General features: G+C 39.6%; 1 protein-coding gene across 2 annotated transcripts in view; it reads right to left on the minus strand.

Annotated features, from left to right (window-relative positions):
• Nucleotides 1–18,463, minus strand: part of LOC150087230 (kinesin-like protein KIF21A) — a 779,086-nt gene that overhangs the window by 266,434 nt on the left and 494,189 nt on the right. For both annotated transcript variants that reach the window (XM_090371900.1, XM_090371899.1), the window contains exon 22: nt 14,770–14,889. In XM_090371900.1, coding sequence (XP_090228026.1) covers nt 14,770–14,889 — 120 coding nt within the window. The remainder of the gene's footprint in view (nt 1–14,769; nt 14,890–18,463) is intronic.

Below are 18,463 nucleotides of genomic sequence, written 5' to 3' on the forward strand. Positions count from 1 at the left end.
CTGTACACAGTACTCTAGGTGTGACCTGACCATTACCTTGTACAATGGGATAATCACCCCTGTCCCTGCTAGCAAAACAAGACTCCATGACCTGCCATGGCAAGCCCGTCTGCACTGCTCAGCGAACTTCATATTTGACTGCACGATTACCCCCAGGTCTTTTTCACTTTCCTGAGTGTAGTACCACACAGCTGGTATGCTTCTCTTGGGTTATTGTTACTCATATGCAGTACTTTGCATTTGTCAATGGTAAACTTCAGTTGCCACTGCTCAGCCCATTTGCCCAACTTATCTAGATCTAGTTGGAGTAGCATACTGTATTTACTGTCGTTAACAACCCTGGCAACCTTTGTATCATCTGCAAACTTGGACATTAATCCTGATATACCTTCATCAATATCATTGATGAATACACAAAACAACAATGGGCCCAGCACCAAACTCTGGGGAACTCCACTAATAACATTTGTTCACGAAGAGCAGTGTCCATTGATTACCACTCTCTGTCATCTTCCACTCAACCATCCCTTTATCTATTGTAGCAACTAATACTTAATGCCATACCTCTCCAATTTGTACAGCAGTCTCCATGTGCAACATTATCAAAAGCTTTCCTGAAATCCAAATATATGATATCAAAATTATTTTTGACATTCAGTTCCTTTTTGACCACATCATAGTATCCAATCAAATTGGGTCAGACAAGACCTCCCTTTAACAAACCCATGCTGTCTTAACTATTACTGCAGTCGTCTTGATGATCCTGCAATGCTTCTTTAACCAGTGACTTCATTATTTTCTTGTGTCACCTTTAGTTACTTGGTTCACCTTTTGAACACCTCTGTGAATTAGTGATATATTTTGAATTTCTAGGGATAGCCCTTGATACAGCCAACACCTTCAATGCTGAAAGAAAAAGAATAGCCACAAAGCTCCATGAGCTATGGTAAACAAAATGGGAGCAGGAAACCAGAGGTATAGTTACCAAAAGGTTTCTGCCATGGGTGGCAATGGTCAGCCCAAAGCCACCTAAGTGGTATGCCCCTGGACTTTTTACAACATTCATATTGACAGGTTCCCTAAAGGCAAAACAAACCTACTTAGGGCTGACTCAAATTGCATCTGTGGCAAGAGTGAAGACTGGGCACATATTCTATATGAATGTATACTTAATGACATCCCCAGAACACAGCTAATAGCACAGATCGATCCCCTTCCAAGGAGAGAAGAACATCTATTCATTATAGAAGAGGAAAATTATAAAGCCTTTACAAAATTCACACACAAATTATTTGAAATGCGCAGAACTATCTGAAGAATGGCAATTCAGCCCCTCAGAAATTAAACAATAATCAATAGTTAACATTGCCCATGTCTCCCATCACGCCCAGATGATGATCTAATAACTGTCAGGACAGCAGTATTCTGCACCCTGACATGACAAAACCAAATTGACCTGGATACCTCCCCCCCAGAACTACCCTGCCATGTGTAGGAACCTGGGGCCTCACACAAAAAAAGTAATTATGTAGGGGAGGGAGATGTACAGGCAGCCAGGGAAGCAGATTAGCTGAAAAATATCAGTAGGCTGGTAGCAAGGGGATGCAATGTAGAATGAAAGAAGAATGGATAGGCTGGTCACTGAGTGAAAGAATGAATTAGGAATTATGGTAAAGGGAATAAATGTCAGTTTTGGTGAAAGAAAGGGTGATCCAGCACGAGGGAAAGAGAGTGAATGGGTGAATGGGAATGAGTGGAAGAGCAAATGTAATTGGCTGAAAGAATACAAAGTTAATAATAACTTACACTACTTTATATATACTAACAAACATTTTGTTAGTATATATTTTCCAAATTCTAACAACACAAACACCAGCGCCATGGCAAGCCATTTTAGTGCCTGAGGCAACAATGGAAAATTGTGCCCTCCCCTCATATATATATATATATATATATATATATATATATATATATATGAGGGGAGGGCACAATAAAAGAATAGATGGCGGCACAGGCGCTGCTTATTTAGCATATCAACCCACTACTACCACTAATTTATATTATGTGAGGTAAAAGTTAGGCAAAAGTAATAATAATAAATAAATATGAATATGTAGCTATCATTAGAGGCAGCAAATGCACATCCTGCTGTCTGTTCTATAGATTATTTTTCGCTGCATAAGGACCACTGCCATACAAATCCTCTGCATTGGTTGATCTATCGGAGAATGGAAGGGTGGTTTGGTTCTTCGATATTTCCGCCTTTGCAATGATTTGTATGATGATTGAAATGCAGCGATTCCATGACCATTATTGGCCTCGTGGTCCTCTGTCGATATGGGGCATGATGGTCAGTCTATCCTTTTGATAATTTAGTTTTTGTAGTTTCTTTAACCCCTTTTTGGTGATATTTCACGTCTTTTGGAACTGGTACCTTCAGGGGGGTACCGCTAAATTATATATAATTGGCATTATTTTAAATTTACATCTTTTTATTAATTGGGTTTAATGACTAAATTATACAGGGGATTATCGACTACCTTTTGGTTCTATTATCTCTACTTTCCCTTCTTGGGTTTAATGACTAAATTATACAGGGGATTATCGACTACCTTTTGGTTCTATTATCTCTACTTTCCCTTCCTTGTTTGTTTATTTTATATTATTTTGCGTTTCGTTTCGCTCTGCATTTTTGCCGTACTACTGGCTGATGTTTTTATTTTAAATATCATATTTATTTTAATTATCAGATATAATTAAGCTTCATGTGGAGGATGTGCATTTGCTGCCTCTAATGATAGCTACATATTCATATTTATTTATTATTATTACTTTTGCCTAACTTTTACCTCACATAATATATATATGACTTATTTAAAATACATTTCTGCTACATGTTTTAATAAAAAAGTTAAATTGAGGCTATAAAAAATGACAACCAGTGGGGCAGCAACCATGGCGGCAGCCCAGGTAGCGCTGGTGCACAGAGCTGAATGAAGTGAATGCGTGTCTCTCCACCTCCCTTGCCTGGTGGGTTCCCCACTACCAGCTAACATATACCACCCCCGGAGCAAGATGGGCAGTTTGACTTTCCTACTATGTTCGACAAGACCTGCCAACAATCACCAACGAAAACACACTGCAACTTTGCTGTCAACACGTCATTTGGCAATCTGAACTGGGTACTCCAACCCAGTTCCCTTTAAAATCCCATCCCCAGGCAGGGAAGGGAGGAGATGGGTCTGTCTCCTCCCCTCCCTGCCCCCCATATTTTGCCTAGTCAGGCTCGTCCCCACTGACGTCTTTGGTGATGCCTACTCTTTTGTCCCCATCCTTCTACCTATTTCCCCAGTCTCCTCCCTCTAACTAAACCGACTGAGTATGTCCCTAACAATGCAACCAAATTCTTAATGTTTAAAAATTCAACCGTAAACCTCTTTCGGCCTTTCCAAATTCTAGCATTCACCCCCCCCCCCCTTTTTTTTAAATATATAGGTTTTTCCACTGAAATCCTCAGAAAATAGGTGACGGGGGATTGCCAGAGTACTTAAATAATCTACTGGGGTGCTTAACCTGCCTCCTCGTGGCAAAGTGTGGGCAATGGTGAGTCCCAATAGGGGCCCAAAAGCTAAAGGGTCAGAGAAACAACAGAACATAACACTACACAACAAACCATTCCCCACACACTTTAAATCTCTGGTCTACACAAAGAATACAACACAGAGATGGGGGAAACCCCCAGTGCCACCAGACAACTAACACACTTTACTTTGCCCAAAGTAAACTTCATGAGATCCAGCTTTCTGTTACTCCTCAAAATTTTGTATTTGTGCCCTCTGGTTCTCTTTTGCCAATCAAACTATACATCCCTTGTTCATTTTACTGACGATTCCCTTCAGGACTTTATACATCTCTATCACATTTAAATAACACTGAGCCCCTTTGTTTTTCTAGAGAAACAGTTGGCTCATAAGACTTAAAATAGCACTGAGTCAGCAATATCCTGAAGCCACCAAGTGTAATCTACAGAGCATTGTGCTGTATGGAATCAAGCCAGTATAGTACACTTTTTTGAGCACAATGCTAGGTGGGAGTGCCATAATCCAGACAGGATCTAATCAATGCTCTGTATAAGCAAAGCGGGGTGATAGCCTACTTCCCAAGCTAAGATGGATAAAGCTCTTAAGAAGTTCAGCTATTTGAAGCAAGTAGTATGTATAAATTTTGTATTTGTGCCATGTGTAAATTAAAATGCTATGTGTAAATTTCCCCACCAATGGTATCTCTACCTTGACATGGTGGTGGGGCTTGTGCACTCTAGTGATCCTGAGAGCTATGTCGGTAGTAGCTTAGCTACTGGTAGGGCCTTCCAAGCTGAACAAGTCGAAAGTAAAGAGAGAGTCAAAAAGACATATCCTGGTCCTCCAGGTTTGGATTTGGGCACAGGGATGACAACCCTGCCCTATAAAAAAATCTAACCATTATGTATAACTTGACGAATGAAACCGGACAGCCCAGGCCTTGAAATAAGGACATAAATTTGGTATTGAGATTTGGAACGCGATTATCCTGTTGCAGGCTGGAGCTATGAACAGCATAGAAGAAGAAGTTTGAAAGTTTAAGATGGATATTGTTGCTCTCCAAGAAGTTAGATGGAAAGGTAAAGGTATGATTAATAAGTTGAAATTTACAAATGTATTACTCTGGAATTGATGACACACAGGGAGAACAGTGTGTAGGATTTCTGATTTCTAAGAGAACACGCAGATTGCTACTTGCCTTCACACCAGTGTCTGGAGAATTTGCAGCCTTAGAATTAAATGTAAATTCCATAATGTGACCTTCGTTAATGTGTACGCTTGGAGTACACATTACGGTTTTACATATTTTTACAATTACATATTGCGGTTGGAGTACCTTCGGTTCATTGTAAAATACATCTCCAACTGCAGATGCATTTTACAATACTCCAGGCTGTGTGTGAAAGAATTCAAAGACATGATGCTATTATAACTCTCAGTGACTTCAACACTAAATTTGGCAGGGAAGAAGTTTTCATGGGTCTATTTGGGAGACAGCCTCCATGAAGAAATAAACAATAATGGTCTTAGAGCAGCACATGCTTCTGACAACAACTTCAAGGTCATGACTACCTGGTTTCCAAGAAAGAATAGTCATAAAAGTACAGGGAAAAATCCCTGGATACAAATCAGGCTAATCAGATTGGTGATGTGCTGGTCTCTAAGAGGTGGGCTACTGCAATTGAAAATGTCCATTCTTTTCAGAATGTCAGCTCTGATTCTGATCATTTTCTAGTGGGAACCAGACTGAAATATAAAACAGCTCTAGTAGCAAGAGGAAAGGCTGAGAAAACTAAGTGGTGGAATGTAGAGAAATTGAAAGATAGACTTGTTGAAACAAAGTACCAAGCAGAGTTGGCCCGAAGACTGCAGGAACAGGAAAAAAATATGATTGAAGATGAATGGACTTGCATAGGGGCTGCAATTTTTGGTGCAGCACACGTAAACCTTGGGTGAGACCTCAAAGCTGAGAAATGAGGAATGGTATGATGACGAGTGTCGAGCAGCAATAGAATTGAAGACATAAGCCAGGGTGAAATGTTTACAGTGGAATAGCAGAGAGAATAGTGAACACAAGGAAAAACGGATTGCTAAGGTTGTGTATAAAAAAAAAGAAAGAAGCTTTGAGAAGGAAGGTCGACGAAATGGTAGCACATTACAACAAGAAGGAAAGTAGAAAGTTTCATAAGAAGATTAAAGAAAACACAGGAATTCCGATTAAAAGTTACTGCATGTAGGGATAGTGAAGGGAACTTGCTGACTGAAAAAAGGAGATTCTGAAACAGTGAAAAAACTATTTTGACAGGAGGTAAGACTGAAAAAAAAAAAAAAAAAACAGCTATTGTACTATACAGTAGAACCATTGAAGACCCTAGTTTTGAAGAAATTTGAAATGTTATTAAGTGCTTAAAGAACTTTAAAGCATCAGGAGCTGATGGAATAATTGAAGAGTTTCTCATGAATGGTGGAGTGACACTATGGAGAAGAATACATAATCTGATACTATTAACATGGTATGAGGAAAAATCCCAGATGAATGGACACTAACTATAGATGTATTACATTCTTGAATATTACTTACAAGGTTTTGTTGGTTGTTGTTTATAACAGAGTGGCAGCATATTCAGAGAAAATTATTGCAGAATATCAGTTTGGTTGCAGACCCAATTGCTCAACTGACCAGATTTTCATTTTGAGGTAGATACAGGAAAAAGCATTTGAGTATAATATACACTTATTTAACCTATATGTAGATTTCAAACAAGCTTTTGATTCATTCAATGGAGAGAAAATGATAAATGATCTCCTTCTCCTGGGTATACCTGCAAAGATTGTTAGGCTCATAAAAGCAACCCTGGATGGCTCTAAAGTAGTGGTGAGAAATTACGACTCTCTTTGACATTAATGCTGGTGTTAGACAGGGTGATGCACTCTCTGTGTTATTTAACTTGTTTTTAGAGATGACTGTCAGAAAATTAGAAGTGACTGGACACAGGCACAAAGACAGTGCAGGTCTGTGCCTATGCTGATGATGTTGCTTTTATCAGTAGGACTAAAGGAGCACTGGAGGAAACAGTGGCCAGGCTGGATAGTGAAGCAAAAAGAAGAGGACTTGGGATAATTGAAGTGGAGACAAAATATATGGAAGTCTGGAGAACGGCAGATAACATGGAAAATTTAAGAACCAGCAGCTTCTCATTTGAGAATGTTCAAAATTTCTTCTATCTAGGTTCACAGATAAACCAGTCCAACTCTATTACTAATGAATATTAAGTTCCGCATCCTGAGTGGAAACAGATTATTATTATTATTATTATTAATAGCCATATGGTGCAAGGAAGCCTGAGGCTTATGCTGCACCAGTCAAAAAAAAATTTTTCTGAATTACCCCGAGGGTGAGAGAGAGAGAGAGAGAGAGAGAGAGAGAGAGAGAGAGACACAAAAGTAGAAGGGAATCACCAAGAAAAAGAAGAATGATGATATCCAGCTCAGGACCCTGGGTGTGTCAAGCCCATACTCACCAGATGTCAGCCCCTGGGGTTAATGCCTATGCACATGAAAAACTAATGAAGTCCAGAGTTTTGAACAGACGTTTAAAATTAAGGATATACAAAATTCTCATTAGACTGGTTGTAACATACAGTTCTGAAGCTTGGACATTAACGAGTAAAGATGAGCGGTTGTTGAGTGTTTGAGCATACAATTTTGTGAAAATTCTTTGGACCCATACAAGACATTGATGGATCCTGGAGGATCAGAATGAACCATGAACTTGACAATCTTATTCAGGATGCAGACATCGTCAGATTTATGAAGAGCCAGAGATTTGCTTGATTGGGACATGTAATGAGAAGGGATGACAGCAGAACAACTAAGAGGATAATGGAATGGAAACCTATCGATAGGAGGGCAAGAGGAAGACAGCAGAAAAGATGGATGGATGACACAGAAGAGGACTTAAAGACCATGAGAATAAGAAGATGGAGAAGTTTGACTTCTGGGGTGGCTTACTGGTGGAAGATCAGGAAGGCTAAGGTCCACTCTGGGTTATAACACCAGAAGAAGAAGAAGAAGTAGTATGTATAAATTTAATGTGCTCAAAAGAAATTTAGTTTATTGTTGAGGATTAAACCCAAAAATTTAATGTGATACCACTGAGCATTGTCCACTTTCATATTTTATTCAGGGATATTTGTAGTGGCAATTCAATTGATCTCATACTCTGGGAATGGGACAAAATAGAGATATCATCAGCATACAGGTAAGTGTCAACAGTATTTTCAAAGCTTAGGATCTATTCTAAGGACAAAAAGCAATGCACTGTATGGGTTCTTGTGGTACTCCTTCCTGAAAGAATGCCATGAAAAGGATGTTTTGATATTGAACTTGAAAAGAATGATGCTGGAAGACATTTTCATTGAATATAGGGAGGTTTCTTGTGGAGACCAAGGGTATGAAGGTAACTGAGAATTTAATTCAACCAGGTAGTATTGAATTACTTTCAATATCTATGAAAACCACAACAAGGCTTTCATGATTAACAAAACAAAGGAGTTATGAATGGCAGACTCAGCCTCAATCATGCAATCAAAAGAGGACCTGTTTTGGAGAAAGCCAATTGACAATTTCTCATTAGATGTTGTGTTGAGACTCAATTAGCATTAGCAGAGGCATATGATGCAAGAAAGCAAGCTTATTCAGCATCAGCCAAAAAAAAAAAAAAAAAAAACACCACTCCCATTTCACCCCTCCGTTCGTTCGAAATACCTGTCCAGTTGAGCCTTAAGTTTGTTTAGGCTATCAACTTCAACAACAAGTGACGGAAGTCGGTTCCACCCACCAACCACCCGCTGGCCAAAGGCAAATTTCCGCACATCTATCCGACATCCGTCCTTCCTCAATTTGAATTTATGCCCTCTGAGGTGATTATTTTGAGCAAGATGAAGAATCCCATTGGCATTGAGCATGCTCAAACCATTCAAAGCCTTATACACCTCTATCAGATCACCTCGCCGGTGCCTAGTCTCCAGCCTCTGTAATTTGCAAAATTTAAGCCTTTCTTCGTAAGAGCAACCCTTTGTTCCATTCACTAATCTTGTTGCCCTTCTCTGTACCCGTTCCAGCAGCTCTACATCCTTCTTGAAATGAGGCCTCCAGACCTGTATACAGTACTCAAGATGTGGCCTAACCATTGCCTTATACAAGGGAATAATCACCTCCTTATCCCTGCTAGAAAAATTCCTGTATATCATTGACAAGACACCATGAGCTACTCTTGCAGCTCGTCTGCACTGCTCAGAGAACTTCATATCTGCCTGCACAATTACCCCCGGGTCCTTTTCATTCTCCACCACTGTCAGTGTAGTACTGCAGAGTTGATATGTTGCTCTGGGGTTACTGTTTCCCATATGTAGTACTTTACATTTGTCAATGTTAAACTTCATTTGCCACCTCTCAGCCCATCTGTTCAACCTTTCCAGATCCTGTTGCAGCAGCAAAGCGTCAGTAGTGTCCTTAACAACCCTGCCAATCTTTGTATCATCTGCAAACTTGGACATTAAACTTGATATCCCATCATCAATGTCATTCATAAACACCGAAAACAACAACGGACCCAACACTGAACCCTGAGGAACTCCACAGATCCAGAAAAGATGACTGTGGATCATTTTTTCAAGAAGTTTACCAAGGCAACTGTAGAAAGAGATAGGTCTGTAAATAAGGATTAGCAAGATCTTTTCCATGCTTAAAGGCTAGGACTGTGGACTAGTGCCAAAAAAGGGGAATAAATGTTTTCCAGAAAGATTCCATGATAATAAATCAGCCTCTGGTGTAAATTTATGGCATGAAGATATTGTAGCATAATATATCCCATCTGGCCAGGCAGCACTGCTGTGTTTTTGTCTTGGACAAAACTTCCTTTTCCTCCTAACCTTCCTCATATTATAATGGAATCAGTGTTTCTATTAATGTTAGCAGCAAATGGGGTTCAGGATTTATTAATTTTTGACAAGCTTTTGCCCTTACTTTTTTATATCAAAGTTGGAACCCAACAAAACAAATTCCAAACTTTATTTTTTTTTATCTATTTATTTTTTCCTTCTCTGCTTTCCTGCATTCTTCTACTAATAATTAAAATGCCTTCAGAGACAGGAAATTGAAGAGAGGAATTGAGCGTTTGGCTACATTTAAGAGATTTAATGTGATACAATTGGTAGCTTTATTGATGGGCTCCAGGCACATAATTTTCTCAACCACTGAAAAAAGTTAATTAAAATTTTGTCCACTTGAGAATTTCCATTTCCTGCTGGGTTGGGGCTAATGGAGGCTGTGTTGCTAGCAGATTGCCAATGATTGGAAAATGATCAATGCCCACAGGGAATTCCATAAAAGACCTGGTGCCTCCGTAGCCAGGTGGGAAGGAGCAGCAGTGCGTAGCACACGCTTCTTGATTAGACTGGGGTTCGAGCCCGTCACCACCAAATATGGAGGATGCGGAAAGGTCAGGGAATGACCACCGCATATCCCGGAGCAATATGGCCTTAGTTGCTAATGCTCCTAAAAACCAACTAACTAACTAACTATAAAAGACCATTCTGTGGTTGGAAACAGCATCAAGGAAGAAATTAAGAGATCAGTTGCAGAAATTTTCCAGTTTGGCAACTGTGTGTCTACACACACACACACACATGCACGCATACCAGTATTAAGTATGGTAAAGGAGACAGACTGAAACTTGTGTTAATGTCTTAATAGCAAACATTACAGTGCCACGGAAGGTATATTATTGCTAGAGAGTTGTAATGACAAAATAATTTGGTAGTAAAGAGTTACAGTGGCTTCAAAATAATGAGCAGCGATGTTCTTGCATTGTTTGTTTAATCCAACTTTATATAGTATGAACCAGAGCTGTAATGCTCAATACTATATACTATATTGAGGTAAACTCCTCTTATTATTTTACAAATATTAATCCAACTTTATACTGAAGATTGTAGGTTTCAGGTGCATTAGTGACATGGACCATATTGCACAGTTATTATCTGTAAATTGCCCACACACTGGACAAAAACCAATTTTCTGGGAGAGGGGGTTCACCCCGATACATGTTTTGAACTTTAAACTGAAGTATGACTGACATTCATAAAGTTTGTGGCCCGAGCATGAAAGGATAGTGGTACAGTGTTAACAGTATAAAAAATTTCTGTACTTAATGCATAACAATTCAAATAGTAATCCATGCAGTCATCCAATATTTGGGGAAAGGGACTAATGCCAAAGGCAATTCATTAGGATATGGTTACAACACTTGGGGTGGGGGAATGCCCCTTTCTGTTCCGTGGTTAAAAAGTGAAGAGCAGAATTTAAACAAGGGAGGGAGAGCCACGAAGATTCCCCAAGCTGTGAAAGACCTGGAACATCCATCACTCCAGAAGTTGTTAAAAGTGTGCATGATCTGGTGATGAGTGACAGTGCAGTACATTACCACAGTCTTGGGAATTTCAATTGAACATGTGTATCAAGTAATAACAGACATTCTCACCATGCTATGAAAAAGTGTCAGCACGACAGGTTCCAAAGTTGACATCAGAACAAAAATGCCACAACACTTGTCAAGTGAAGATTCACACTGTTTTCAGGCAGATAAAGAAAATTTTCTTGAAAGGTTTGTGACTGTGGATGAGATATAGGTCCATTGCTTTCAGCCAAAAACAAAGGAGTAGTAGTTCAAACATTGAAAATACAGCTGTTTTCTCCCAAGTCAAGTTGATTCCTTCTGATGGCAAGGTGATTTGGGTTTTTTTGGGATGCTGATGCATTGTTGCTATTGGATTACCTTCAGAAAGCCCAGAGAGTCACAGGAGCATGTTACACAGGCGTTGTAGAGGCACTGCATGAGTGTAGCTTTGAAATATCGGGCCATCCTCCATATTCACCAGATCTAGTAACATCAGATTTTCAGCTATTTCATTGCCTAAGCTGACATACAATCTGGGAGATTAGATGCACAGCAACTGATTCTATTTGGGTTTGACGAGAGCTTATTTTGGCTGAATCAGTAAACTGAACTAGATGGTCATTTAGTTGAATTTACTGATCCAGCCAAACTTGGTAAGAATCCAATGATTATGATCTCACTGACAGAGAGAACAATTTTTCATTGAAAGGAAAATTTGAGGGGTAAAATAAACCTCCTGCAAGCAGAAAGCAGCTGTAGAGTACTGGTTAAGTCTTGAATATAGTCAATGTTGCAATTTCACTATACAATAAAAGGCATAACTTGTATTTAGATGATGAAGGTGTATATCTTACTGCTTTTTGAAGGTGGTCTGTGCTGTTCAAATAAACTTAAGTATTGTTTTTGAGAAAGACAAGTTGACTAGTTTCCAAGTCCTTTTGCACATATATTTCTAGAATTAGATCTTCCTATTTGGATGTGTCTCCTGAACATTGTTGATTTCAAACTTAAAACATGGGATGTGGTAGCAGTCGTTGGAGGGAATGTAACTGGTATCATAAAAATATTACTCACCTGTTCCGAGCACTTAGATATAATGGGCTGTCCTTTCTCACCACTAGCCCAATGTATCTAGGGACTCTGAGCAGGTGAGTAAAAATGACAGGATTCTCCAGGTGAGTGAAAAAAACCACAGTACACAGAGGATATAGACTGTGCCCAAAGTGTTCTCTGTCTCTCTCTTCCCCCCCCCATACAGTTGTAAAAGAGCTTCTAATTCAAAAGTCAAATACATAGTAGGGCCAATTTTGTCCTTCATGACAGCCTCTACTCAACATACTTTCTACTAGTATCAGCCAGAACTTGAATCCATTCCTCCTGCAAAGCAGCTGCCAGAGCTGGTTTAGAAAAAGGCTACAATCCCAATCTGGCATTCCAATTCACCCTATATTTGTTAAGTGGGGTTGGGGCTAGACTCTAAGCCAGCCAAACAAAATTTTCAAAAGCTTTGTCCTCAAACCAGTCTTAAATGACAGGGACTGCATTTTGCTGATACTGACATGGCCAGTTTCCATATTACTGGCACAGCATAGGTAGTGAAAAAAGATCCTACTTGAACATTTGGGAAAATTGATGGATCTCATCCAAATCAGCTAAAATACCACCACACCTTTCGACTGCTTCAACTAAACTTGATGGTAAAAACAATGCACTCGAGCAAAAAAAAGCATTCTCTGCATCGAAACGAGTTCACTGGAATGAAATGGGTAGCAAGATTTGTTACTCTATAGCACCCACCTCCTGTTAGTTCTAGAATCCATGACTGTTTTAACTACAAATGCTGCTTCCAGTGCCATAACTAGGCAGGTGCAACAGGTGCACAGGCATAACATCATCACTAACCTACACTACTTGTATAATGTGCTACCTGTGCAACAGCTCATCCATGCTTAAAATCTTTAATCTATAACTTAATTCATCCTTTGCCGTAGTTTGTGAGTCTGAAAGCAACTGGCTTGTAGAACTGTTAATTCAAATGCAACCTGTGTTGATTCATTTGTTTCTACTAAAAACTGACAGTAGGTTAAAAGCTAATTTGTGAACTTGTTTGCATATACAGGTGACCCCCGCTTAACGCTGATAATTCGTTCCGGAAAAACAGAACGCTAAGTGAATCCGCGCTACCATAAGGTAACATATGTATTTGTAAGTTGCGGTCGGTGCCATAGGATATTTCCTAATCAATAATAAACGGTAGTGAAAAGATGCACAAATGTCGGTCAAAATATTTAATATTCAAATATTTGTACATATAAAATATTCTGCATTACATACGTATATAATTATGTGGTAACTATTTACGTATCAAAATTAAACTTAAAATTCCAATTAAATCATGAAAAATGTGTCAATTTTGGGTTGAACTTTGGCCCTCTTCTAAATAAACTAAAAGGGGTATTAATTTTAAATCCCCTGCAGCGTTACCACCCAACAATAAAGTCCCCCGATCCTTCGCCACTTTGAAACCTGGCATGTTTTTTGCTTCTTTCAATATGAAACTTCTTTTAGACATTCGTTTCCACAAAAGTCCTGCTTCATCTATGTTATAAACTTGTTGAGAAGTATAACACACACACACACACAATACCCCTCTCTTCAACAATTTTAACAAGTTCTTTTTTGAAAGTTTCGGCTCCTTGATCTGCACTTGCGGCTTCTCCCTAGATTTTAAATCTATTCAACCAGCCCTTACCAGTTTTAAATGGTTTCACATTTTTTTTTTTTTTTTTTTTTTTTAGGTGAGTTTTCTTCAGATCATATTGGCTAATCTCTCTCTCTTCTTTTTTTTTTTTTTTTTTTATAATATTTAACTTAACTGAATTCTGCATTGAACTTTATCTTCAATAAAATTAGTTAAAGTCTTTCCATTTCAATCCTAATAGCCAGCTTAGCCCTAGTTGCTTGCAGTGGAACAACTATCTTTCCCGCTGCTAAAATTAACTCTCTATTTTTTTTTATAATTGTTTTTACAGTTGCAATTCCTAAATTATGGCACACATCCGCTTATCATTGACGGGAATCGATTCGTTTCAAAACGTCTAATTTAATTTTCAAATTCAGGTCTTTTTCTTACATTTATAGTCTTCGTACTGCACTCAGATGCTTTTTGCTTTTTCATTCTTATCGGCCATTATTAACTCTTCTAAAATGTAACTGCGTTGGTTGCATTAATTATGATACAATGTTCAAGTAAACTGTCCGTTACACACAATGTCTAATACTGTACTGAGTGATGACTAGACTTCAGATAAATGCATATAATGCAAATATTACAAGCAATATACTTGATAATTTTTTTAAAATGTTTATCTTGGAACTACGTAACAAGTTACTGTACTGCAATTAAATTAGCATGCGAGAAAATTTCACTGAGCGTGGGAAACGTTTTAATGCTGTTTTGCTATCATTTTCAAGCTATCGACTCCATCAAATGAAACGATTTCGTTAAATATGCCAAAAATGCAATCTGTAAAAGAGCGTTATAGTGATCTGTGACAGCTTTATAGTCAGATGCTGGTTATAATATAAGAACAGCGTTATAGCGAATCAGCGTAAAGCAAACCGCATTATACCGGGGGCCTGCTGTAATGATGTATATTTCAAATGTATTAATATTGCTACTAGTGAAAATGAAAAAAATATATATATTTCTGAAATTACATCAAGTACCTTTGATTCTTCCATCTGCATAATATTGGACTGGAATTCAGTAATGTTTTCATTACAATAATCAACATTAGCTTTAAAAGTCTCAATCTCATCATCAAGATCATGAAGTTTTGATTCTTCCTGTAAAAAAAAAAAAAAAATAGATATTATAAATACAAAATTAGAATCAGTCTTAAAACATTTAAAACATACTGTCTGAGACTCCATTCATGCTGCTTTCTCCTCTTTTCTAACTCATAGTGGAGGAACTTGACTTGTAAGTTAAGGTAAAAATAAAATACAAGTGAGTACGTGTTATGCATATAGGTTGAAGCAGATTACCTGGATGGGAGAGGAAACAACATAACCCAGTGGATCTATGGAGTACAAAATTAAAATTCAATGCTAATGATTAAAAGTGTGAGTTAAATATGTACAAGGCATATTGTTGTATACTATATAATTTCAATGATATTTTCAATGGTCAACTATGAAAATTGGGAAGGACAACAATATGCAGGCCTCCTCTATCTTTAGTAAACAGTGAGCAGGGAAGAATTGTTGCCTGCATACTATTTACTACTGATAGAGAAGGTCTGCATATTATCTTTCCTCTTAGATACAGAGGACCCAATATTATTGAAAATTTACTGAAATCATACTGTATACAACAAAAAGCTCGTATATACACTCAATGATCACTGAATTATGACCTCCCTCACCTGTAACAGACTAGGCTGCATAGCTTGCAGTATAAAAAGCTAAACAGCTTTGTATACTAGAGCAGTGAAAATTTGCACCTAGTCATGCAAGTCAAAGTGATAAAGTAGCATTTATGAGGCATAGTAAAGATACTGTGGAGTTTCAAAAGGGCACGATGGCAGGAGCTCATGTGTCAGGTACTGCCAAATCAGAAACAGCACATCTTGTCAGTTGCTTACAGATGATGTTGAACGGGTCAAACTACTTTCCGCTGTCAGAAATGTAAAGGATTATGCAAGGCGGAAATTCATGGTGAGCAAAGAGTGCAGCACACTGTACAGACTCAATAGCAGGTCACTGTGTGACAGTTGACATTGCAATACAATATAGGGAATGCAAGAACAATATCCCAAATGAAAATGCACTGCACACTCAGACATGTGGGGTTCCACAGCAGATGGCTCAAGAGACACTCTCTCCTCCCCACTGTTCATCATCGACAGTGAATGCTGTGGTGTCAACAACACGTTGGTTGGACCTGGAGGACTGAAAATGAGTGTGCTGATCAGATGAGTCCAAATACCTCTTACAACATGCACATGGCTGCTTTTGTGTGTGATACAAGCAACACATCCATGGGCACATCGTGCATGGTGCCCATTATTCAGACAGTTGGGTGTAGTTGCTTAATATGGGACATGTTTTGCTGGCAAGACCTACGACCCTGCTGCAACATATGAAACGTTTCATCAGTTAGGTCTACTGGCAGCTCTTAAGAGACCACATACACCTGCCATTTGAATTTTTTCTGGGATACAAATGGGATCTTCGAAGAATGTCGATGCTCAGTGTCATCGGGCCTGCACTATGCATGAGTGATTCAAGGAACACAGTGAACATCAACTATCTTGACTGTCCTCCAAATTCACCTAACCACTCCAATTAAACACTTCTGGGATGTTTTGGAACAGAAAGCGAGGCGTATGGATACACCGATTCAGATGTCTTGTATCACTGTTGCAGGCCCAAGGTTCCCACCCCCATTCTCCACTGAGTCCTCAGTACTGGGCATAGTCCAAGCTGTTACTTCTGGCCAACAACAGAACATGTTCTGTTGTTGGCCAGACCCAACAGACATATAGTGGCCCAGGTGCACCAGACACTAGGCCTAGCGCCCCCATCCCTAGCCACATGGAGTCACGCTAAGTTCTACTACTGATGACTCTTTGCTGGGATCCCAAAGTAGCTGGAGGGGCCCCAAATAGTAAGTGAAAGGAGTCTGTGATAGTGGGGGGGGGGATAAGAGGATAGTAAGTTGGGAATGGGAGAAGGCATTTCCTAGAAAACTAAGTGATGAGAGTAGTAGAAGAATATAGATTTTAGTGATGGACAGTGAGCCAATCCCACACCGGAAAGGGGTCAGCAAGTCTACCTAGTGGTGGGTTCCCGGAGGGTAGATATCCTATCCTCTGAGGTTTAGCGAGTGGTTCTCTAGTAGTCTACTAGGCAGAGACCTGTTTCCCACTAGCGTGACAGTCAAGATTGTGTAATCCCACCCTAATATGGGGTTAGCTGTCATGGTACGGAGTGTCTTCCGAGTTTGGTAGTCATTCTCAGTAGGTTCCTCTTGTCAGGAATTCTGCTAGGATATGGGGGGAACCCGCAGGCTGGTCATGTCTGGACAGGATCCTAGTTCGGGTGAGCCATCAGACGTCGTTGCAGATCGAATTCATTGAATGCTGCAACGTTTTCCTTTGTTCTGCAAAATCATTGAATGCTGCAACGTTTTCCTTTGTTTGTGTAAGTAGAGGTGCCTGTTCCAGAGCATATGCTTCCGTGAGAGTCTGAAGAGGCATTCACAGGTCTTGGTAAATCGCACAAGTGAAGGTAATGTGGTGGGCCATCAGCGGCATTCCACAGGTGCAGGCAGGGTTTTGTACCAGGCCCAATGCATGGAGTTTTACATTGAGGCTTCCATGTCCAGTTAGTAGAAAAATCATGTATAAGCTTGGTATGAACCATTTGTTGAACTGTTTGGGGTGCGCCTGCATTGTTGACATATAATTATGGGTGGTTCTTCCAAGTGGGTTGGCGGCCCAGGAATTCTGCCAGATGGAGATCAGTTCACGTCCAATAATTTTCTTCTCTTCTTGGATGGTGTTGTTCAGGTCCAATGTTATGTTGTTGCTGCTGCATGGGAGGTTCGATCTCTTATGGCATATTAGATAATGGTATGCCACCTCAAGATGAAGAGGTAATTTGCCGGATAGGACATTCAGTGGAGGAGTAGAAACTGTTCTGTAGGCCCTAGAGGTCATCAGGAGGATGGTACAATTTGCTTGGTCTAGCTATCGTTTTACTATGGTGTAGTTTTATAGTTTTACTCTATGGCCCCAGGTACCAGCCCCATAGGTGACTATTGGGAGAAAAATACATTCGTAGTAGAGATTTAAGGTTCACCCCTTCAGACCCTAATTCCTCCTGGTGACCCTCAGGAGCTTGCCTGCATATTTTTTGATCTTCTCATTGATGTAGTTGGCATGTTCTCTGAAGGATAGCTTCTCATCCAGCAGGACTCCAAGATATTTGTAGGTAGGGTCAAGCTTTATTCGTTGGTCCTGATACTTAAATCTCGGGAGACCTTGTTTGTTTGTTATTTGGTTTTTAGGAGCATTAGCAACTAAGGCCATATTGCTCCGGGGATATGTGGTGGTCATTCCCTGACCTTTCTGTATCCTCCGTATTTGGTGGTCATGGGCTCGAACCCCGGTCTAATCAAGAAGCATGCGCTACGCACTGCTGCTCCTGCCCACCTGGCTACGGAGGTGCCTGGGGAGAGCTGGTTGGGTATTGGTGTCCTTTGATGAGCATCTGTTGAGTTTTAGCAGCTGAGACTAAGTTTGTGGTTTTCACACCACTGTGAGAGATCTAGAACATTGTTGGCTACTTCTTCCAATTGTGGTCTCAAATCCACATGCAAGACAAAAGCCAGATCATCAGCATAAGCTATCTT

Source organism: Mastigoproctus giganteus, chromosome 4 (genome assembly GCF_048544385.1).
Source record: "Mastigoproctus giganteus isolate SK-2022 chromosome 4, ASM4854438v1, whole genome shotgun sequence".
Classification (NCBI taxonomy): domain Eukaryota; kingdom Metazoa; phylum Arthropoda; class Arachnida; order Uropygi; family Thelyphonidae; genus Mastigoproctus; species Mastigoproctus giganteus.